The sequence below is a fragment of the Bos mutus genome, chromosome 19 (genome assembly GCF_027580195.1).
Source record: "Bos mutus isolate GX-2022 chromosome 19, NWIPB_WYAK_1.1, whole genome shotgun sequence".
Lineage (NCBI taxonomy): Eukaryota > Metazoa > Chordata > Mammalia > Artiodactyla > Bovidae > Bos > Bos mutus.
The window spans coordinates 455,955-479,167 of NC_091635.1; the positions used below are offsets into that span (position 1 = coordinate 455,955).

At 54.8% G+C, this 23,213-nt stretch overlaps 1 protein-coding gene across 3 annotated transcripts in view; it reads right to left on the reverse strand.

Moving 5' to 3' along the window:
• PRKCA (protein kinase C alpha) overlaps positions 1–23,213 on the reverse strand; it is a 301,207-nt gene that overhangs the window by 10,494 nt on the left and 267,500 nt on the right. For 2 of the 3 annotated variants that reach the window (XM_070388918.1, XM_070388920.1), the window contains exons 14-16: positions 11,540–11,620; positions 9,101–9,208; positions 8,361–8,501 (exon numbers count right to left, since the gene is read on the reverse strand). In XM_070388918.1, the coding sequence (XP_070245019.1) occupies positions 8,361–8,501; positions 9,101–9,208; positions 11,540–11,620 (330 nt within the window). Of the gene's footprint in view, positions 1–7,774; positions 7,922–8,360; positions 8,502–9,100; positions 9,209–11,539; positions 11,621–23,213 lie in introns of those variants that run through there. The other variant, XM_070388921.1, reaches the window with a different exon arrangement.

The following is a 23,213-nucleotide window of genomic DNA, read 5'->3' on the forward strand; positions in this document are numbered from 1 at the left end:
TCAGGTGACTCAGAAAATACATGTGTGTGTATCCTCAGCTCCCTGCCATCACGGAGACGCAGAGGAAGGAAGACACGGGGCAGTGGTGGGAGGTTAACACTTAGGGGGTCCAGGGAAAGGGGATTCAGCAATCTCTGCAGCTCTTCTGTAAGTCTCAAGTTATGATTATTTCAAAATAAATAAAAAACACTAGAACACTGCACTAACTTGGATAGTAAAACCATCATCAGACTACCTAAACAAACTGAGGACCCTGTGAGATAAAGGACTTTGAGGCGAATCTGACTGTATGTCTTATCACCGTCCAGATGAAAGTTCTTTTCTGTTTTCCGTCTCCTTTAGATAAAATAATAACAGTAATTTCTCAAGAAAGGCCACCTGACACAGGCAGCCCTGTTCCTAAAGTTCTGTGCTCCCCCGTCAATCCTGGGTGCATCTCTCAGCATTCACTTTGTGGACTCATTTCTAGTCACCGTTCCAGTGCAGTGGGTGCTCCTGGCTGACCCGTGAATTAACTGTTCTGCTCCTTGGTGCTGGCGGGTAGGATTCAAGAAGAGAAGCACCAGTTAACTCTCTGATTGGGATATTCACATCAACTGTTATTTCTTGTAGGCAGGCTGAACAGAAACATGAACGCTGTTCTCGGGCCTTTTAGTCACATGAATAATTGTTGTTCAATCATTCAGTCTAGTCTTGGTTCTTTGTGACCCCATGGACCGCAGCAAACCAGGCTTCCCTGTCCGTCACCATCTCCTGGAGCTTGCTCAAACTCAGGTCCGTTGAGTTGGTAAAGCCATCCAACCATGAACAATAAATCAAGATAAAAGCCTACAAGATGCAAATGACACTGGAGAGTCTCAGGCTCACATGTGCTCCTGAGGGCGGCTGCAGGGATGAGGACTCGGGCCTTTCATCTTTTCAGGAAAAACAAACAGAAAGTGCTTTCCTCCTCCAGGGAGTTCTCCGGGTGCTGGCCAGGCAGGCGGCTGCACCGTCCTCTCCTGATACCTCGTTGTTTATGGATGTCACTGGGATGCAGCCCAGACCCTCTCATTTCTCATTACTAATCGGGCACGAGTCCTTTCAGGGGCAGCGTCTTCTTTAAACTCAAAAAAGGGACCTTCTTACATGAGATCTTTGGGACGCAGCCTCTTTTGATGACTCCGCTTTGTCTTTCAGATCATCAGGCAAAGCTGAGGTTCTTGCTTTGTTGTATTTCCTTTAAGAGAAAACTGAAACCAGCTTGTTTTGTACTTTTTTTCCATAAAGGAAGCTACGTGGCTGCCTTGTCTCCAGGAGACAGCATGGCAGCACAGTGTCTGGTTTTGCTTCTGCTTTGGTTTTTCCAGATAAACCAGTACACGAGGGACAGCCTGTCTCCAGGAACAGCCTCTCCGCCATCACATGGGGTCTCCCACCTTGGGGGCTGTGGGAGCAGGTGCACCCCTGAGCCTCCAGACTTGCCCCACCCTGGGGGAAATGGCCGTGGCCACTCTCCTCCCTGCCCTCGTTCACGTGAGACCCGGGACAGAGCCCAGGCCGTGCTGTACTGCAGAGCCTGCCCTTTATGCTGCTGAGAGGGCGAGTTCTGTTGCAGCCTCCTGGAGGCCCAGGGCCATCGTGAGGTGCGCCGGGCCGTGGGATTCCACATCTTCCAGGCACGTGGGTGCAGCTTCAGGGATGTAGCTTTGGGAGGAAGGAAGACGCGCACCTGGAGGTGGAGGTGGAAGACACGCACCGGGAGGACACCTGGAGACCCCGCTCCCTCCAGATGGGCTCCGTGGCGGCCCAGGGATAGAGCACCTCAACTCCGAAGGCCGCCAGTGATCCTGGAATAAGCTTTTCACTGGAGGGTCCAGAAAAAGGTAAAAATAAAACAAAGAGGAGCCTCCCAAGCTCACGTGCACAAACTTGATCTCCAGCTGCGCCCTGCAGATAACTGCAGGCACCTGAAGTCTTTCTGCTGGTATTTACAATAACCAAGACCATGATTTCACAGAGGGGCAAGTGCTATTAGCCCTTAATCCAATAAATCTCAGGGAAGTCAGCTCTGCAGCGCTTGCTATGAAAGCGATGAGCGGACTTCACCAAGACTGACAGGCGAGGCAGCCAGGGCTTTAAACGCTGCTTGGAGCACAGCTGTTCTCAAAGTTGGGCTCACTGCACAGGGAAAGGAAGAGCTGCTGGCAAAAATAAATTTGCCTGGTATTTTGTCAGCAGCAAAAGCCAGGGTGGTGCTCCTGCAGCTCTCTCTGAAATCACAACACCGCCCACAGAAGTCTCAGCTCTGCATTTTAACTATAAATGCCTCTGACCCTGTCGTTGGCTCTGGACGAGGGAACCACGTTTTCCACCGAGAAGGCTGGGGAACCACACTGCAGGGTAACGTCAGGGCCGCCGTGTCCCCTCTGAGGCCACACATCCGGCAGCCTCGACAGCACCGGGGCCTACGGGGCTTTCTGCGGGTGGGATCGGCGCTCCTGGGGCTGTTCCCGGTGCGGGAGGGCCCGTCCCCTGAGGCAAGGCCTTGCCCTGCTGCCCACAGACGCCTGCTGTAGGGATGACTGTCCGGACCGGACTTCCCGACCGGGCCCCTCCCCGCTGACGCTCTTCGGCTTTGGGACAGAAAGTCCACTGTCCTGCTCCTCCTGATCCAGCCCGCACGTGATTCTGCCTTCCGCCCTTCTGCATCTTCTCCAGCCTCGTCCTCTCCTGCGTCCACACATGCCGGCTCCCCGCACCTGGCGCTCGCACCAGCAGGCCCCTCCCTCCGCCGGCTCCTCCCCGACCCAGGCCCCGCCCCTCCCCCCGGCCCCTGCAGGTTTGGGGCTCTGCTCCATGATTCCTGCTTCTGTCGTGAGCTCTCGGGGCTGTTTCTTCACAATCGGGGGCAGCTGATCCACCCCCCTTATTAGTACTGTAACCCATGCTTGGTTAAACGCCAGCCGGGCAGCAGCAAGGCTCCAGGAATAAAGAAATAAACACACCCTGATCATGCCCACTGGAGAAGGGAATGGCAAACCACTTCAGTATTCTTGCCTTGAGAACCCCATGAACAGTATGAAAAGGCAAAATGATAGGATACTGAAAGAGGAACTCCCCAGGTCAGTAGGTGCCCAATATGCTACTGGAGATCAGTGGAGAAATAACTCCAGAAAGAATGAAGGGATGGAGTCAAAGCAAAAAGAATACCCAGTTGTAGATGTGACTGGTGATAGAAGCAAGGTCCGATGCTGTAAAGAGCAATATTGCATAGGAACCTGGAATGTCAGGTCCATGAATCAAGGCAAACTGGAAGTGGTCAAACAAGAGATGGCAAGAGTGAATGTCGACATTCTAGAAATCAGCGAACTGAAATGGACTGGAATGGGTGAATTTAACTCAGATGACATTTATATCTAAGACTGCGGGTAGGAATCCCTCAGAAGAAATGGAGTGGCCATCATGGTCAACAAAAGAGTTCAAAATGCAGTACTTGGATGCAACCTCAAAAACGACAGAATGATCTCTGTTCGTTTCCAAGGCAAACCATTCAATATCACAGTAATCCAAGTCTATGCCCCAACCAGTAACGCTGAAGAAGCTGAAGTTGAATGGTTCTATGAAGACCTACAAGACCTTTTAGAACTAACACCCAAAAAAGATGTCCTTTTCATTATAGAGGACTGGAATGCAAAAGTAGGAAGTCAAGAAACACCTGGAGTAACAGGCAAATTTGGCCTTGGAATACGGAATGAAGCAGGGCAAAGACTAATAGAGTTTTGCCAAGAGAATGCACTGGTCATAACAAACACCCTCTTCCAACAACACAAGAGAAGACTCTATACATGGACATCACCAGATGGTCAACACCGAAATCAGATTGATTATATTCTTTGCAGCCAAAGATGGAGAAGCTCTATACAGTCAGCAAAAACCAGACCAGGAGCTGACTGTGACTCAGATCATGAACTCCTTATTGCCAAATTCAGACTTAACTTGAAGAAAGGAGGGAAAACCACTGGACCATACAGGTATGACCTAAATCAAATCCCTTATGATTATACAGTGGAAGTGAGAAATAGATTTAAGGGCCTAGATCTGATAGATAGAGTGCCTGATGAACTATGGACTGAGGTTCGTGACACTGTACAGGAGACAGGGATCAAGACCATCCCCATGGAAAAGAAATGCAAAAAAGCAAAATGGCTGTCTGGGGAGGTCTTACAAATAGCTGTGAAAAGAAGAGAAGTGAAAAGCAAAGGAGAAAAGGAAAGATATAAGCATCTGAATGCAGAGTTCCAAAGAATAGCAAGACGAGACAAGAAAGCCTTCTTTAGCAATCAATGCAAAGAAATAGAGGAAAACAACAGAATGGGAAAGACTAGAGATCTCTTCAAGAAAATTAGAGATACCAAGGGAACATGACATGCAAAGATGGGCTCGATAAAGGACAGAAATGTTATGGACCTAACAGAAGCAGAAGATATTAAGAAGAGATGGCAAGAATACACAGAAGAACTGTACAAAAAAGATCTTCATGACCCAGATAATCATGATGGTGTGATCACTGACCTAGAGCCAGACATCCTGGAATGTGAAGTCAAGTGGGCCATAGAAAGCATCACGACAAACAAAGCTAGTGGAGGTGATAGAATTCCAGTGGAGCTATTTCAAATCCTGAAAGATGATGCTGTGAAAGTGCTACACTCAATATGCCAGCAAATTTGGAAAACTTAGCAGTGGCCACAGGACTGGAAAAGGTCAGTTTTCATCCCAATCCCAAAGAAAGGCAATGCCAAAGAATGCTCAAACTACCACACAATTGTACTCATCTCACACGCTAGTAAAATAATGCTCAAAATTCTCCAAGCCAGGCTTCAGCAATATGTGAACCGTGAACTTTCTGATGTTCAAGCTGGTTTTAGAAAAGGCAGAGGAACCAGAGATCAAATTGCCAACATCCGCTGGATCATGGAAAAAGCAAGAGAGTTCCAGAAAAACATCTATTTCTGCTGTACTGACTATGCCAAAGCCTTTGACTGTGTGGATCACAATAAACTGTGGAAAATTCTGAAAGAGATGGGAATACCAGACCACCTGATCTGCCTCTTGAGAAATCTGTATGCAGGTCAGGAAGCAACAGATAGAACTGGACATGGAACAATAGACTGGTTCCAAATAGGAAAAGGAGTACATCAAGGCTGTATATTGTCACCCTGCTTATTTAACTTCTTTGCAGAATAAATCATGAGGAACGCTGGACTGGAAGAAACACAAGCTGGAATCAAGATTGCCGGGAGAAATATCAACAACCTCAGATATGCAGATGACACCACCCTTATGGCAGAAAGTGAAGAGGAACTCAAAAGCCTCTTGATGAAAGTGAAAGTGGAGAGTGAAAAAGTTGGCTTAAAGCTCAACATTCGGAAAATGAAGATCATGGCACCTGGTCCCATCACTTCATGGGAAATAGATGGGGAAACAGTGGAAAAAGTGTCAGACTTTATTTTGGGGGGCTCCAAAATCACTGCAGATGGTGACTGCAGCCATGAAATTAAAAGACCCTTACTCCTTGGAAGGAAAGTTATGACCAACCTAGATAGCATATTCAAAAGCAGAGACATTACTTTGCCAACAAAGGTCCATCTAGTCAAGGCTATGGTTTTTCCTGTGGTCATGTATGGATGTGAGAGTTGGACTATGAAGAAGGCTGAGTGCTGAAGAATTGATGCTTTTGAACTGTGGTGTTGGAGAAGACTCTTGAAGGAGATCCAACCAGTCCATTCTGAAGGAGATCAGCCCTGGGATTTCTTTGGAAGGAATGATGCTAAAGCTGAAACTGCAGAACTTTGGCCACCTCATGCAAAGAGTTGACTCATTGGAAAAGACTCTGATGCTGGGAGGGATTGGGGGCAGGAGGAGAAGGGGACGACAAAGGATGAGATGGCTGGATGGCATTGCTGAGTCGATAGACGTGAGTCTGGGTGAACTGCAGGAGTTGGTGATGGACAGGGAGGCCTGGTGTGCTGCGATTCATGGGGTTGCAAAGAGTTGGACACGACTGAGTGACTGAACTGAACTGAACTGATCATGGCTCAACTGCCTAACTCCCTTCTGGGGAGTTCTGTGGGCCTGGGGAGCGACCTGCCTTCTAGGCTGCCAGAGCAAGGACCTCATGTTTCCCCCCACGTCTGAGTTCGGGGCCACCATAGCCACGAGTGGGAGGCTGTGCCAAGAAATGATTTCTTCTGAAGATGAAGTGAGAACAGAGAGAAGAAGAAGATGGATATTCTGGTTGACTTGGCTGCATGTCCTCTCTTTCTGGAGTGTGACTGACAAGTAATTGCACTTTGCTCAACACGCAAGCAGGGTCAGCCCGTGTCTCTACGCTGCTGCTGCTCAGAAACCACGCTGTGAGTGGGACGCTACCCTTGGTTTCCCAGGCGGCACCGGTGGTGAAGAACGTGCCCACCAATGCGGGAGACGCAAGTGAGGCGGCTCAGTCCCTGGGTCGGGAGGATCCCCTGGAGGAGGGCATGGCAACCCACTCTAGTGTTCTTGCCTGGAGAATCCCATGGACAGAGGAGCCTGGCGGGCTGCAGTCCATGGGGTTGCAAAGAGTCGGACACGACTGCAGCAACTTAGGATGCATGCACAGGATACTGTTGTACCGGTCAGTTCAGTCGCTCAGTCGTGTCCGACTCTTTTCGACCCCATGGACTGCAGCCCACCAGGCCTCCCTGTCAATCAGCAACTCCCGGAGTTCACTCAAACTCATGTCCATTGAGTCGGTGATGCCATCCAACCATCTCATCCTCTGTCACCTCCTTCTCCTCCTGCCTTCAATCTTTCCCAGCATCAGGGTCTTTTCCAGTGAGTCAGTTCTTCGCATCAGGTGGCCAAAGTATTGGAGTTTCAGCTTCAGCCTCAGTCCTTCCAATGAATATTCAGGGCTGATTTCCTTTAGGATGGACTTGTTGGATATCCTTGCAGTCCAGTGGACTCTCAAGAGTCTTCTCCAACACCTCAGTCCAAAAGCATCAATTCTTCGGTGCTCAGCTTTCTCTGTGTTCCCACTCTCACATCCATACATGATAACTGGAAAAACCATAGCTTTGACTAGACGGACCTTTGTTGGCAAAGTAACGTCTCTGCTTTTGAATATGCCGTCTAGGTTGTGTACTGTTGAATTCCTCTCGTATTTAACTTAAGAAGCCTACATAGATGTGAAAGGGGAGAGAGAAAATCCCTGACAGAATACTCCACTGAGCCCGCCTGCAGCACCCCTCATCACTGTCTTTATCCAACGTCCTCCTACGCCAGGTTCTGCAACCTGGAGGCGGATCTGCTCCCACGGGAGCTTCCTGACTCAGAGCCGGACCGGCTACAGAGAAGCTGGGTGGCAGAGACACGAGGGCCCTACTTGAAATGATGACTCAGGAGGAAGTCAACTGACCCGATTAATTTCAGCTTTTCTTTAGTGTGTGCTAAAAATATCTTGGAAAAATAAAATCCGTGGGCTCACCAGCAGCAGTTTTATTCTTGGAGGAGAGGACACATAAGCAGATTGGATGAGAAAGCTGCTGCTCTGAGAAAGCCACAAGCCCCCCAGGGGCTACCTTAGCGCCCCGGGAGGGTCCCTGTGCAGGCTCAGGCGGCCCCTGTCGGAGAAGACAGATTCGGGCTGAACCAGCCCCGTGGACGCTCCTGATGCCGCCTGTGAGCAGGGCTGCTCCCCGGCGCTCTGGGAGCCCCTCTCCCAGCTGAGATGGGGTGTGAAGATGCAGCCATGTGCAACGGGGAAAGATCCTGGGGCCAGAACACCGGAGCCGCGTCCTGGTTCCACCACCTAGCAGCTGTGTGTCCTCGAGCAAGTGAGTCAGCCTCTCTGTGCCTCAGTGTTCTGGACTGTAAACTGGGGACCATGATCGCCACCTCGCTGGGTTGTTGTGAGGGTTAAACGGACGAATTTGTAAACGAACAAGGAACAGGGCCGAGGGGAGGTCATACAGTAAGAATGGAAGCCAAGGCACCATGCTGGAGATGGGCGGACACAGTCCTTGGGGCAGGGGCCTGGCCAGGGTGCGGACCGTCCCCAGGCCCGCCGGTGGGCGGCTGAGGCCTCCTTATGCTTTGGGGCCCTGTCGGCCGAGGCCAGGCCAGGAGAGCTGCATGCACCCAAGGGGTCCTGTGAGGCCAAGACAGGAGGTCCTGCCCTGGTTCTCACATCGCATGGGGGCAGCTCTGCTGCCTACTGAGGGCATGGGGGCCACACGACTGAGGCCCACTGGGAACTGCAGAGGCCGGGGGGTCACCAGCCGCCTCCCTCCAGAAGCAAGCCCCGGGACCCCAGGAAGAAGGGCCGGGCACCAACTCACCACTTTGGGCTTGAAGGGTGGCTGGATCTCGCGGTTCTCCAGCTTCTCCCAGTCGATCCTCCGGAAGAAGGCATGCTCCCGCACGTCCCGCTCGCCCTCGGGCCCGCAGCCCAGCCGCTTCCCGGGGTGCTTGGTCATCAGCTAGAGGTGGGGGAGAAAGAGGCTCTCGCGTGGGACAGGGCAACACGGGGGCTGCCTTGCAGTCCCGGACTGTGTACCGATCCCCGCGGACAGCCGAGCCGGAGCGCTCTCACCAAAGTAAAAAAGGTGATGCGAGGTGACGGCTGAGCGGCGTCGGCTGCGGGAGCCCTTTCACACCGTGCGACGGTCAGACCAGCACACTGAGGCCTGAAACACGCGCTACGATCAGTACAACGGAAAAAAGACAGGAGCAAACAGATCCACCGGAACAACGCTGGGGTGGGTGGGCGCCCTCTGGCTGCTCTGCGCCCAGATCCCCAGATCGAGAGCCCCTAGGCCGCAACTAAGACCCGGCACAGCCAAATAACAAGCTTGTTAAAGGCACAGTCGCTGCACCTGGTGTGTGCTCGAGGTGTTGCAGGCCAGCATCACATGCCTGCTTGCTGCCTGGACCAAAATGCTCTGAACCCAAGACTCATGGTTCACAAAAGCACACGCTGTCACAAAAAAGGCGCCACCTGAAACCTGGGGGCGTGGGCACGTGGCCCCCCAGGATGCCTCTGAGACGTGCCAGGAGGCATCTCCGGCCTGTGACTCACCCCTTTGCAGATGGACACGGCCTCCTTGGACAAGGACTTGGGGTACGAGACGTTGTGCTCCATGATGGACTGGAACAGCTCGTCCTCGTCCTCGCCGTCGAACGGAGGCTGGTGCGGAAAAGAGGGGGAGGGGGCGACTTAGGCTGAGAGGCTCACCCCTCGGGCCCGCAGATGCCGCTCAGCGCCAGGGAACAGCTGGCTCCTTGCACACGCGGGCTGCACACTCGCAGGCTGATTACTTTTAATTAGGTTGGTGGTTGAGTGTGTTTTCCATTTTTTCCTCTGTCCCTTTAATTATCTTGCCCTGGGCAACCCCAAAAATCTTTAGGGAAAATGCTTTTGAGTAATGCTTGTAACAATTTGCAAATAAATTATAATTAACCCATTAACCTGTTCTTAATCTCTTCTGAGTTTATTGCTATTACAGTCAACCAACCGCAGATCGAAAGTGAAACAAAAGTCCAAAACATTTTAAAAAGCAAAACTCAGGATTCTCTGGCCATCCAGTGGTTATGACGTGGTGCTTTCACCACCAGCACCCGGGTTTGATCCCTGCTGGGACACTAATATCCCACAAGCCAGGCAGGATGGCCAAAAATAAACGAATACAGGAAAAGGAAAACCTGAAATTGCCACACTGGCAAACACAGAGCATTGATCCTGTATTTACAGCTACATACGTAGCACTTACAGCTGCTTTAGGTTTTCAGCAAACACAGACCATTGATACGGTATTCACAACCACGCATGTAGCACTTGCACCGTGTCGGGTGTACTGAGTAACACGGAAGGACACGCGCGGCCTGCGCAGACACCGCACGGTCTACACCGGGACTCGCGCCTCCCAGGGACCCAGCGGGAGCCAGTCCCCCCCAGGAACCTGGCTGTCTGTGGGGTCCGTGAACTAGTCCCCCCCAGGAACCCAGTGGTCTGTGGGGTCCGGGAGCCAGTCCCCACCAGGGACCCGGCGGTCGGGGTCCGGGAACCAGTCCCTGCCGATGCCAAGCGGCAAACGCTCCTCATCTACGGTCTCTCTAGATTGCAGGCTTCCTGAAGGTCAGGTCTGTGTGCTTCTCAGAACCTTCACCAGGCACATTTAATACATCCGCATTGAATGGATACTAAGTGAATTGATGGAAGTGACTTGTCAGAAAGGGTGACTCTTTCCCAAGAACAAAGATTCAGAGACTTCTTTGGGGCTCTTAGCTACGGAGGGCAAGCTCCTCAGCACACTCGGAGGCTGACAGGAAAGAGAAAGTCGCTCAGTCGTGTCTGACTCTTTGTGACCCCGTGGACTATAGAGTCCATGGAATTCTCCAGGCCAGACTACTGGGTGGGAAGCCTTTCCCTTCTCCAGGGGATCTTCCCAACCCAGGGATCAAACCCAGGTCTCCCACATTGCAGGTGGATTCTTTATCAGCTGAGCCACCAGGGAAGCCCCTGGAGGGCTGAGAGGTCATCGGAAGCTGCCCGGGACAGAATCATGGGTAGAAACGGCTGAGACGTGCCTGGGGCTCCCCAGCCCCGCAGCCCCACGCCGAGCTCGTGGCCAGCCCTCTGCCAGCCCTCTGGCTCTTGGGGGCCTGTGGCTGGCACAGTGCAGGCAGGAGAGATGCATGTGGGCTCCAGGCTGGCCCCTCAACACTCTGTCCCCCTCTCTCCACCAGCCAGTTGAGTAAGGAGGATGCAGCAGTGGAACCCGAGGCCCTAGACGGTGGAGCCACAGCCGGGAGTAGCGTGGTCCGTGGACGACTGCGGGCTCAGCTCCCTGCCCACAGGCCTGCCCCAAGACCCTGAGACGGACCTGCCCCTGTTGCTGCTAACCCACTTGCGGCTTGCGGGGGTCGTCTGCCAATGGCGGCTCGTGTCCTGAGCCTAGTGACATGGACAGGAAGCCACACCTTAGAAAGAGGGACTTGGGCAGCGGTGCCCTTGGTGATCTGACCTGGGTCACGGGCCAAGAGGAGCCTAGTCTTCCTTTTCTCAACTGGAGGTTCAGCCTCGCTGACTTCTATGAAAATTACAATGAATTGCCCAGGGAGAGATAAGGGCAGACGGAGAAGCTATTGAAACACCTCTTCAGGCCTAACTAACATCTTCCTTTGACAACGACTCTGTCTCCGCACATGCAGCAGCTGGTGGTTTCTGGAGAACCAAGCTGTGCACCTCACCCCGGCCCTGGCTGAGACACGGAAGCGCAGCAGGCGGCTGCTGTTCTCACCGTGCAGGGGCTTCAGTGGGTGACGAGAAAGCTGCCCTGTCTGCACCCCGCGAATTGGGTTTTTACGATCAGAAGATGAGCTTGGCACCATTTCTCCCGCTCTGGCCAGGATCAGGGAAGTCCGACTGGAATCGGCCGCATCCCATGACCTTGGCCCAACAGACCTGCAGCCGTCACGCCACGCGGCCTCACACGAGCGTGAAACACGCGAAACTCACCTGCCCAGCCAACATCTCGTACAACAGGACGCCGTAGGCCCACCAGTCCACGGACTTCCCGTACGGCTGATAGGCGATTATCTGTGAGAAGGCAAACACATCAACTGCATTTGGTGAGCGAACAGGGAAGGCAAGCGTGCAGGCATTTACACTCTGTTCTCCACACAAGGTGGCGACAATGCTTGCCGTTGGGTTTGAAGGGATCCTTTTGCCCCACGAGAGCTCTGGACCCGTTGGACTCTTCTTCCGAACCCACCTGGAGACTAACTGTGTCACAGAACTTTGCTGAAAATAATAAAGATGGTGACGAGGAGGAGGAGAAGGATAAAGAGGAATTCCAGTTTCCTTGTGCTGCACAACAGGCCTGAGGGCACCTGCAGAAGGACTGACATTTCGAAGTGTCTTGAAGAGAGACGCAAAATATAATCAAATGTACGAGCTGGACCTTGTCTGAATCTTGATTCAAACCAACTGTAAAAAAAAGTTAGTAAAACTAAAATACAGTCTTGAGGTTGGATGATGTTAGAGGACTGTTGCTAACATTGTTCCCTGGCCTACAAGGTCTGAGGGTTAGTTACAAAGTGTCCTTCAGTTAGAAGTGAGTGTGTGCACGGCCATGTGCCTCAGAGATGTGTCTGTGGGTGCAACATGACACGTGACCTCTTAGATTTGGGTTAGATACTTGAGTAAAATGAAACGACTGGTTGCAGCTGGTGATGGGCCCGGAGACCTTGTCCCCTGCCCGCCCCTCTACCCGCTGGAGACTCTTGGACGTGCAGGCGGCTCTAGGCCCCCTGCCCCACCCTGGGAAAGGGGGTAGTACTGACTCGGATTTCTAAGACGCTGCCTCGCAGGTAGGCTGCAGGCCTAAGCACACACGTTGCTGACCGTGGTCACGCCCCAGGACTTGGGTGGAGGGTTCCAACAGGTGCTCAGCACGAACACCTGCAGCTCTGCAGACAAACTGGACTCGGGGTGCCCTAGAGGACCCTGGGGTGCCCTAGAGGATTCCGGGGTGCCCTACAGGATTCTGGGATGCCCTAGAGGATTCTGGGGTGCCCTAGGGGACCCTGGGATCCCCTAGAGGATTCTGGGGTGCCCTACAGGATTCTGGGATGCCCTAGAGGATTCTGGGGTGCCCTAGGGGACCCTGGGATGCCCTAGAGGATTCTGGGGTGCCCTAGAGGACCCTGGGATGCCCTAGAGGATTCTGGGATGCCCTAGAGGATTCTGGGGTGCCCTAGAGGACCCTGGGATGCCCTAGAGGACTCCGGGGTGCCCTAGAGGACCCTGGGATGCCCTAGAGGACCCTGGGGTGCCCTAGAGGACCCTGAGGTGCCCTAGAGGACTCTGGGGTGCCCTAGAGGACTCCAGGGTGCCCTAGAGGACCCTGGGGTGCCCTAGAGGACCCTGGGGTGCCCTAGAGGACTCCGGGGTTGCCCTAGAGGACTCCAGGGTGCCCTAGAGGACCACGGGGTGTCCTAGAGCACCCTGGGTTGCCCTAGACTCCCAGGGTGCCCTAGAGCACGGGGTGCCCTAGAGGACCCTGGGATGCCCTAGAGGACTCCAGGGTGCCCTAGAGGACTCGGGGTGCCCTAGAGGACCCTGGGATGCCCTAGAGGACTCCGGGGTGCCCTAGAGGACCACGGGGTGTCCTAGAGGACCCTGGAATGCCCTAGAGGACTCCGGGGTGCCCTAGAGGACCCTGGGATGCCCTAGAGGACTCCGGGGTGCCCTAGAGGACCCTGGGATGTCCTAGAGGACTCCAGGGTGCCCTAGACCCTAGAGGACCCTGGGATGCCCTAGAGCACTCCGGGGTTGCCCTAGAGGACCCTGGGATGCCCTAGAGGACTCCGGGGTGCCCTAGAGGACCCTGGGATGCCCTAGAGGACTCCGGGGTGCCCTAGAGGACCACGGGGTGTCCTAGAGGACCCTGGAATGCCCTAGAGCACTCCGGGGTTGCCCTAGAGGACTCCAGGGTGCCCTAGAGGACTCCGGGGTGCCCTAGAGGACCCTGGGATGCCCTAGAGGACTCCAGGGTGCCCTAGAGGACTCCGGGGTGCCCTAGAGGACCCTGGGATGCCCTAGAGCACTCCGGGGTTGCCCTAGAGGACTTGGGGGTGCCCTAGAGGACCCTGGGATGCCCTAGAGCACTCTGGGGTTGCCCTAGAGGACTCCGGGGTGCCCTAGAGGACCCTGGGATGCCCTAGAGGACTCCAGGGTGCCCTAGAGGATTCTGGGATGCTCTAGTGGACTCCAGGGTGCCCTAGAGGACTCTGGGGTGTCCCAGTGGACTCTGCGGTGTTCCAGTGGACTCTGGGGTGCCCTAGGCTATGTTTCCCCTATGTCTAAGCAAATGTCCTGGGACATCAGCTAACTTCCTGCGTATCGGCCCACCCTATTCCTTTAAATAGTTACTATTTCTCGCTGGGGCGTGAGGAGGACATGTTCCTGGCTCCGTGTGGGTGGGAATAGGGGGCGCATGTTCGGATGCGGTAGCTTCAGAGCTCGTTTCCTCAGCAAGACAAGGAGAGCCAGAGGGACCTGCAGAGAAGCCTTAGTTTCTCTTGAAGACTGTTCTTCTCTGAAAACTCAGAAAGTACAAACATGAAAAGCACAAAAAACCCTACCAAAATGTGTCCCTAGTTTATTCCCTAATGACATGAAATGCTGGAGTCCTACCAGTCCCCGATGGCCTGACCTGGGCGAGTAGAGGAACCACAGATCCTGGCTGGGAGAGGGGGGCTCACTTGCCCGGCTCCCAGTGTGTGAGACACACTGCCCACTGTGTGCCCAGGGAGCCAGCAACGACTGCTGGCTCAGATTTTAGGGGATAGAAGCGAGATGCCTGAAACCAAACAGATAATGAGTGGTGCTCTGAACATTGACATATTTGTTTTAAAACTACAATTTATGGCTTTCAAATACATGGAACCACTCGCACTGGGATTAATAAAATATGAATCAAAGGGCTCTGAGGATTAGTTTAACGAGATTCAAAATCATCATTCCAGTTGTCGTAACTATATTTCAAAAGCCCTTGAGTAAAATTTGCTCTTGTAACTATATTAAAGCGAGGCCCTGCAATCTGTTCTCATTAATCAGTGTTTTAGTGTTTTTTTTTTTTTAAAGAATTTGTAATAGAAGGGTAGTTGATTTACAATATTGTGTTAGCTCCAGGTATACAGCAAAGTGATTCTGTTACATATATATGCGTGCATTTGTGCTAAGTCACTTCAGTCATGTCTGACTCTTTTGTGACCCCACGGACTGTAGCGCACCAGGTTCCTCGGTCCATGGGATTCTCCAGGCAAGAATACTGGAGTGGGTTGCCATGCCCTGCTCCGGGGATCTTCCTGGCCCAGATATCAAATGGCGGGTTTTTAACCATCTGAGCCACCAGGGGAGACCACACATGCGCGCGCGCGCGCGCACACACACACACACACACACACACACACACACACGTGTATATCTACGTTTTTTTAAATTCCTTTCCATTTAGGTTATTATAGAATGTTGAATATAGCTCTCTGAGCTGTATAGGAAAACTGCTGTTTATCTATTTTGGTTTTTGTTTATTTTGAACACAGGCTGTGCTGCTGTGTGACCCACAAGGCCGAAGTGTGGCCTGGGTAGGGAACCAGCTTTACCTCGGACTCCACTTCCACACACATCCGAGCCTCTCACCACCCAGGCCTGCCTGCTCCGGGGCCTGGAAGGTGCCCCCAAGTTCGGGGAATTGTCAGAAGTCCAGGGTGTGGAACTCTGACTCTGGCCAGAATGATCCACACACCCTAAAGGCCACCTGAAGCTTTCAGTGCTGTTTGTTCTGACTCTTGTATTGACTTGCTCCTTGCGGTCCACATCCACAGAGTTAAGGTCTCCTGACTGGTGCTGAGAACCCTGCTGCGTCCTCCGAGGCGACGGCCTTGGTCAGCCCCTGGTGCCGGCCAGCCAGCCCTGCTCGGAGCGCCCGAGGCTGCTCTGAACCCCACAGCACCTGCGGGTGTTAGTAACAGGATGGCCTTAGGGGTTAGCGGGAGCATTTCCTCCTGGGGACCCTGAGAGTTGATCACCCCGGCTTCGCCCTGGATGGGATGAGACGGCTCTAAGATCTGAGCTGCCAGGGAGGTGGTGACCTCAGCGCCACACACCCTCGTTTAGCAAGAAGCAGACTTTGCCCCCAGTGAGCTGCTATTAAAAACATCTCTACCTCTCTGCAAAGGGGAACCGGCTAGAGAAGGAGCCCACGAAACAGCCGAGCACCCAGAAGCACAGGCCTAGGGCACCGGTTCCCAGCCCTGTGAGCCAGGAGACCCGCACTGCCCCCTGAACAGCCGCGGCCATGCGCGGCTCTGAGCCTCTGAGAAGCAGCTGTGCAAACGGAGATGCGCTCTGGGTGCAAAACCCCCAAATGCAGACTAGCCCATGGAGAATCGTTCACTTTGGATATGCTGGGTTCAATAAGATACATTAGAACTAACTTCCCCTCTTTTTTCAGACACATGGCTACTTGAAGGCAGTTCTGGCTTGCATTTTATTCCTCCTGGCGGGGCTGGCCCAGACTGAGTCCTACCAGCTCCCACCGTCCAGTCCGGTGCCATGCTCCCACCCACCCAGGAAGCCAGCTCTGGGCTGAGGCCGTTGCTCAGGGACCACGGCGTGGACGGGAGGCTGTCTTGGGTCTGTCCCCAAGGGGACGGGTGCAGGGCCTCTGGCACTGGGAGCACAGCCCAGCCCGGGAGATGCCTGGTGCCCTGCAGACCCCAGTGAGGGACTGCCCTGGCGATATGTTCCCGTCGCAGGAAACTCACGACAGGAAAGGCAGGCTCGCAGGAAGGCTGGAGCCGGCAGCCTCCCAGCGGCACACAGGAGGCAGAGGCGGCCCTGGGGCCCGGACACCAGCTCCACGGCTGTCTGTCATTGTGACTGTTACTATAGCCCCTCAAGCCACGTGTTCGGGGGTGTCGGGATGTTGCCTGTCTTGTAAGCAGAATATGAACGGCTTTCTGCCAGCCTGGGCTCAGGACGTGCGAGGAAGGGGCAGGGGCAGGGGGCAGCCCTGGCCTCTTAGGAGGCCACAGGCTGGTGGCAGCTGGAAGGATGTCGCTCCAGGACCACCCCCGCCCCCAGCGTCCTGGGCTGGGGCCGCACAACCTGCCCGAAGCAGACGGGCCTTCATGGAATCGGGGGCAGCGTGTGCGGCTTCAGATGCAGTTGAGAGCAGCAACCATCAGGAATTTGACCAAGGGCCGGGGTCTCCTCTCTGTCGGCACATGGAGCCCTCATGAGACGCCGGCAGTAGGAGCAGCCCATTTCAAAGATGAAGAAGGAGGTACAGATAGGTTAAGTAGCTTAGTTCAGCCTCAGGCTGAACAGCCAGTCAGGCGCAAAGCTGGGACTTGAACCCGGGACGTCTGGACCACGGTGCTCCTTTGTTAGAGCCGACGGACCTGCAGCCGCACCTCGTCATCCCCTGAACCCAGGTTTACATCAGGGCTCGCTCTTGGCCTGCGCGTCCTACGGGTTTTTGAAAATGTACCATGACGTGTGCCATTACCGTACTCGAGAGTCTCCGCGTCCTCAGACCCCTCTGTGCCCTGTCCCCCCTCCCCGGACCACGGCAATGACTCATCTTTTTCACGGTCTTCCTAGTTTTGCCTCTTCCAGACGCCGAGAGCTGAGCGCACACAGTGAGCAGCGTTTTCGGGCTGGCTTCTTTCACTTGGTCGTATGAGGCTCTCCCAGGTTTTTCAGGCCTCGAGAGCTCCTCTCTTTAGTGTTGAATAATGTTCCACCGTCCAGACGTGTCGCAATTTATTTCCTCGCTCACCTGCGGGAGGGCGTCTCGCCAGCACCCAGGGTTTGGTCAGTACGACTAAAGCTGCTGTAAACACGCGTGTGCAGGCTTTTGGCAGACACACGTTCTCAGTTCGTCTGGGTAAACACTTAGGCGCAAGAAGGCAGGACCGTACGGTGAAGACTGTTTAGCTTTGTAAGAAACTGCAAACTGTCTTCCACAGGGGCTGTGCTGATTCTGAAGGAGGCACACGTAAAATTCTGAATAAACCGCCAGACTTCTGATCTGGTGGGAAGACCCCGCGCCCACACACCTGGTGCGTCTGGCTCTGGAGTGTGCTCTAGCGGGCCGTCAGCGGTCCTCGGATGAGGCGCCAAGCACACAGTTACCCAGGGAGAAAGCACCCCCATTTCAAGGCTCTCTGGTAAAGCTCTAAGCTCGTACTTTGGCCAATCTCTCTCCAGCTCCTCTGTAACATTTACTCGTCAAGGGATAAGGCAGGAAGCTGACTGTGGAACAACCAGGGCTGGAGAAACACCATCCCAGTTGCCCTGGGCCCCACAGCCTCTTTAGCCCCATGCCAAACTAACTTTCACGTTTCCTGTTGCATCAAAAGAACGGGACAGCTTCAGATTCTTTCTCTTCTCCCAACACGAAATTTTCAAGAACCTTCTCACAGCGAGATGCACTAAGAATATGATACAGTAACAGAGGCTGAGTTTTAATCAAGCCACCTTGCACCGGACGCATCTCCTGTATCCACGGGGGCGGCCAGGGCCTGGCGAGCTCCTAAGTAGGGACATGCAGGGGGTGGGGGAGACCCAGGGCTCCACCCTGGAAGGGATTCTCAGAGCGGGTGGCGGGTCCCTCTGGCCCTGTGGACCCCAGAGCTGTAGGGAGGGACTCCAACTGAGGAGGCCGAAGAGGGCGCTGTAAGGGAGGGGACGTCTACCTTGGCCTGCACGCAGCCCACATCCAGCGAGCCCTCCGTGTGCAGCCTGGGAGCCGAGCATGGTTTTAAATTGTTTAAATGCAAATGGAAAAATGTTAAAAAGATGATCAGTCTTTGAGCCTTTTGGCAGGAACAGTTGCTCAAATTGGCGAAATCTAAAATTTAGATGAAGGCAAAACCCAAAACATTTTCTCTCTAGCGCTTAGCAGAAAACACTTGCTGATCCCAGGTGGGTAACCAGAGTGGGGCCCTCCTGCCTGGGTCCTGGGCGCCTTTGAGACCTGCCCCTTCAGGGAGTGTGCTGAGGGTTCTCCAACACGGAGCTCAAGGCCAGAAGTACAGGGGACTCCCTCCATGATCCTGGACGGCCTCTGTGCGGGGACAGGCCTCACCTCTACCAGGATCTAGCACTTACGTGCCTCCCCTGGATACAGAGCTGCCTGTGAACATGCTCTGACCTCGAGAATGTGGTGGGCATGGCACAGCAACTAAGTTCTAGGTGCAGCTTAAGGAGCCTCAGTGAGGTCGTCTGAAGCTCTGAATAAGCCACTGAAGGAGGAGAAATCTCACGCAGGGCAGACCACACAGAGGTGGACCCGGGGGGCCGTAGCCAAGAGCCAGAGCCCAGGGCCCCCTGGACCCTCCAGAGCCCAGCGGGCTGCGCCGGCTGGCACGTCCCTGCTGAGTCCTGACTCGAAGAATCCCAGTGCTAACTCAGTTGTAGTTTTAAGCCCTTAAGTCTTGGGGTGGTTACACAGCAGCAGATCATTGAAACAACCGTCAAATAAGAGACACAACTATATGAAGCCCAAGCTTATTATGGGCAAAACCTAGTCCTCGAAGTGGAGCTTTGAAACGGCACTGTGACGATTCCCACTTTACAGACGTCACCCTGAGTTTTTAAAAGAGCAGAGCTATAGCCAGAGTTGACTCAACGACGATAAAGAAAAAGTCACAAAATCAAACAGAACTCTTCCCTTCTCGGAGACATCCTGTCTGCGTAGGGCTACGAGACAGCCAAGCTGAATCAATCCAGAATCAACGCGTGGCCGTCAGCCTCTGGCCTCACGAGGGGCTCTAGAGCTCGGCCACCGTGGCCTGGTCACTGGTCTCCCCCGGGGCAGCAGGTAGGGGGCCCAACTCCCTGCTCGGTGCTCCCGTTGGCCCCCAACCCCCATTGTCTCAGGCCTCCTCTGCCGAGCACGGAGCGGTTCACAATGCTCCCGGCACGTCTGAACAAGACGATCACTCGTGCAGCGACAAAACACAGTAGGCATGAGGAACACATTATGTGCCTGTAAGACCTTTATCAGCCAGATAGAGGCTTTTTCAGAGTCTCACAGTCCAGTGAGTCTTCACAGACGTGTGTGGTGCCCTCAGAGCAAGGGTACACTGAGGTGTGAGTGCCACAGGCCAGCCCTTCGGGGCGGGCACCCTGGAGCCTGCCCGGCCGCCTGTGGTCTGCAAGCCCCCACAGTGCAGCTCTCCTTTTCCTTGTCTGCAGAACAGGCACTGTGCCTCTCACCCCCAGGACTGTCGTCAGAACGAATGAGGGGACGGGTTCAGGAGTGCAGTCCAGGCCCCACAGCGGGAACACTGCACGCCATCTCTGCCCAGATGCCTGCCTGCTCCTCCCCACAGCCCAGGGCAGTTTTGCCACGTAAAAGGTGAAAAGGAATTCAGTAATCTTGGCCCCATTTTTAAAAGATTTAAACACATCTTCAATGGAAGGGCCAACGAGCGCAGCCACAGAATTCCAGAGTCACGATGCGTCGGTGCATCCTGCTCGGAGGACACAGCCAGGTCTGGACGGGGGAAGGTGTCCATCCCCGGGTGGCCTCCGGCTGGGACCGCAGCCGCTGTGGGGGGACTGAGGAGCCCCAGTGCAGAGCCCAGTTCGGCCAGCAGAGGACTTGAGGCCCCGGGGAAATAAACAGACCTCTGCCCCTCTGGTTCATCATCTGGAAAACAGGGCCAACGGCACCGAGTCTGCAGATTAGACCGACGTCAAGGTCAACGGAGAAACGGCACCCACTCCAGTGCTCTTGCCTGGAGAATCCCAGGGACGGGGGAGCCTGGTGGGCTGCCGTCTCTGGGGTCGCACAGAGTCGGACACGACTGAAGTGACTTAGCAGCAGCAGCAGTAGCAGCAAGGAGGTCAATGCGTCTCCACTCAGCAGGTCATCCATCCAGGGATGGCTGATGCACAAGGAGCTGGTCTTCTCTGGGGGAGACCAGGAGAAAGAGAGGGGGAGGGAGCATGGGCGGGGTAGGGGAGGCCGAGGGAGAGGGGAGTGAGGGGAGAGAGGAGAGGGAGGGGGAGAGGAGGGCAGGAAGAGAGAAGGGGGAGCGTGGGAGGGGAGGGGGGAGCGTGGGGGAGGGGAGGGAGACGGGAGGGACGAACGGGCTGAACTCTCTCAGGGACAACATCACAGGAGGGGCCCAAGGCTCCAGAGAACTGGTAAACCCATTCAGCTCTGATGCCAGGAAAACTATGAGACAAAGGATGAGGTAATACAAGCAACATCACTCCTCTAAAGATCTGAGACAAGCCGTGCAGTTTAAGGAAGACCCCCTCCCTTCCAAAGCGCCTGGCCCAGGCTCTTCAGCCTCTCCTCGGGAGGCAGGCAGGTGGTTCATCGTCTCCGGTGAGGCTGGAGTCGCTGGACCGTGATGACACGGAGGGAAATCGGCCTTTGATGGGAAGAAGCGCCTTCCGGTTTATCCTTCTCTTTCTTAATCAAGGGCTTTCTCCGAGGCCGTGCGCCCTGGTTGGTGTGGGGTCTGCGCTCACAAGCCCGACCTCAGAGGAGCCTTGCACCCCTCACTGGCTTCTATCTCTTCTCCCGTTTCTTCCGTCTGGCAGGCGCTAATTTACTGCCTGGCTGCCCGCCTGCGCGCACCAAACGAGGTCCTTGTTCATTTGCCTTTCAGATGCTCTTGTTTTCACTCCCTCACTCTACGACTTTTTCCCAGAGACCAGGAGGCATCTCCAGGGAGGAGGGTATTCTGGCCTCTTGGGTCATCTGGGTTCCTGGGCTGACTTCCCGTCCACCTTCAGACCCTCGGGGGTCCCCAGTCATGGATGAGGGGAGCCGCGAGGCCACCGTCCCTACTCTGTTCCCGTGATCACCCCACACCCTCCTGCTGGCCACGGCAGCTCCAGACTCCCAGGTAGGGGTAGGGACTCCTCATTGGACAGCAGCCAAGGGTCCTGCCGCATGGAGCTCAGTCGGAGACAAAGAAATAAGTAAATATGGGAGCACGTGATATGGTCCATCAGAGGGTGACCTGTGCCACCAAAGGGACCAGGGATGCGGGGGTGGTGGCGAGGCAGGAGGTTTGCCACCTGGACCAGGGTGGCCAGGAAAGGACCTCCCACAGGTGACATCTGAGCCAAGGCTTCAGGAGGGGAAGGCCGGCCCAGGTGGAGGAAGGGAAAGGAGAATCAGACGTACTTTAAATAAAAACGGAGACTTCCGGCAGCTCTCGGGCAGTGCAGGGCTGAAAGGAGAGTCCAGGCCCCAGGAGGGAATCCATCCGGCCCCTGTCGCCAGCGGACGGGCGTGCACATGCGCTTCTGGGCAGCTGGCGGGCCGGGGAAGGGGGGTGGGGTGGGCTTGCCTGCAAGCCTCTCCTCCCAGGAGTGACCCGGGCTGCAGGCCCCTCTGTCGTGCCCAGGAGAACACGGGCTCCTCCGCGGCTCTGAGCTCTCCAGGCGGCAGCGGCCCACTTGGAACGGCTTCCGCGTCAGACCCTCGGGCAGCCCCGCCCCCACGGGGCCGTAGCGGGGAGAATGCCCGAGGGGAGGGGCTCCGAGCTGCAGGCTCAGCCTGGCTTCTGGCGGGGGACGGGGGTCTGCCCGGGTCTGCAGCTGGGCACCATCCTGACTCACTGCCTTAGAGACGAAAGGGTCTGGTCGTGACTGAGCCCCTCAGACATTCCAGAAGACGTGGTCCATATCACCTAGTGGCTCTTTCCCTCGGGGCGTTTCCTCCTCTCTCTGGAGATGCAGTTCGTGCAGAGGACACACAGGCTTTGTGCTCAGTATCTCGGCTCCAAACCCCACTACTGCCTCCCCCAAGTCGTGTTTCAAGTGTGACAGGCAGAAGCTGTGTTCCCAGGGCTTGGTCCGGAGAAGAGGGTCCCTGCGTCGTGGGTGACGCCCTCTGAGGTGGGGCTACATGTCCCTGCCCGACCAGGCTGTGAGGAAGGGTTCTGCGCTGTGCACCTTCCAGAGGCTTCACCCCCACTGCAGCCGGGGCCCGCAGACGCTGCCTGGCTCTTGCCCAGGCCAGAGCCGACGGGGCTCGGGTCCAGTCGGCGCCGGCAGGCCCCTGACTCTGACTGGATCTCGCCGGCCAGGATAGCTGAATTTCAGGTGGGGGATGAGGTCCAGATGAAGCCTCGGGGGACTCTCTAGCTGACCTCGAAGGGTCCTTCTATGGCAGAGCAGAGAGTCGCAGTAACATCAGCTTCAGGAGCTAGTTGCTGATGTGGGCCCCTTTCGTGGGTGTCCATCTCGGCTGCAAACGTGTGTTAGTGACACTTTCTGCCTCTGCTCATCTTCACTGGTTCAGGAGATGTTACAAAAACCATTTCAAGGCTTCTGAACAAACAGTCACAAACATTTAAGCCTCCGCTTTGCCTGTTAAGGAAAATGCCACCTAAGATAATCACGTGGCCTTTGCCTGACAGGAAGGTTTACACAGAGGACAGGATTATTTTCACCTCTGAGCAATTCACAGACTATGAACCTAGATGGTCTTTTCTATACCCTGCACTGATTCCTTGAGCAAAATATTCCAATTCCTGGACACACAGAAAGAAAATGCTGGCAAAAGGCACAACAACAGGCAGTCATTCCTGACAGAGCTGCCCAAGGAGTGCGGCTTACTCCTCAAAGAGAGTCAGGTGGA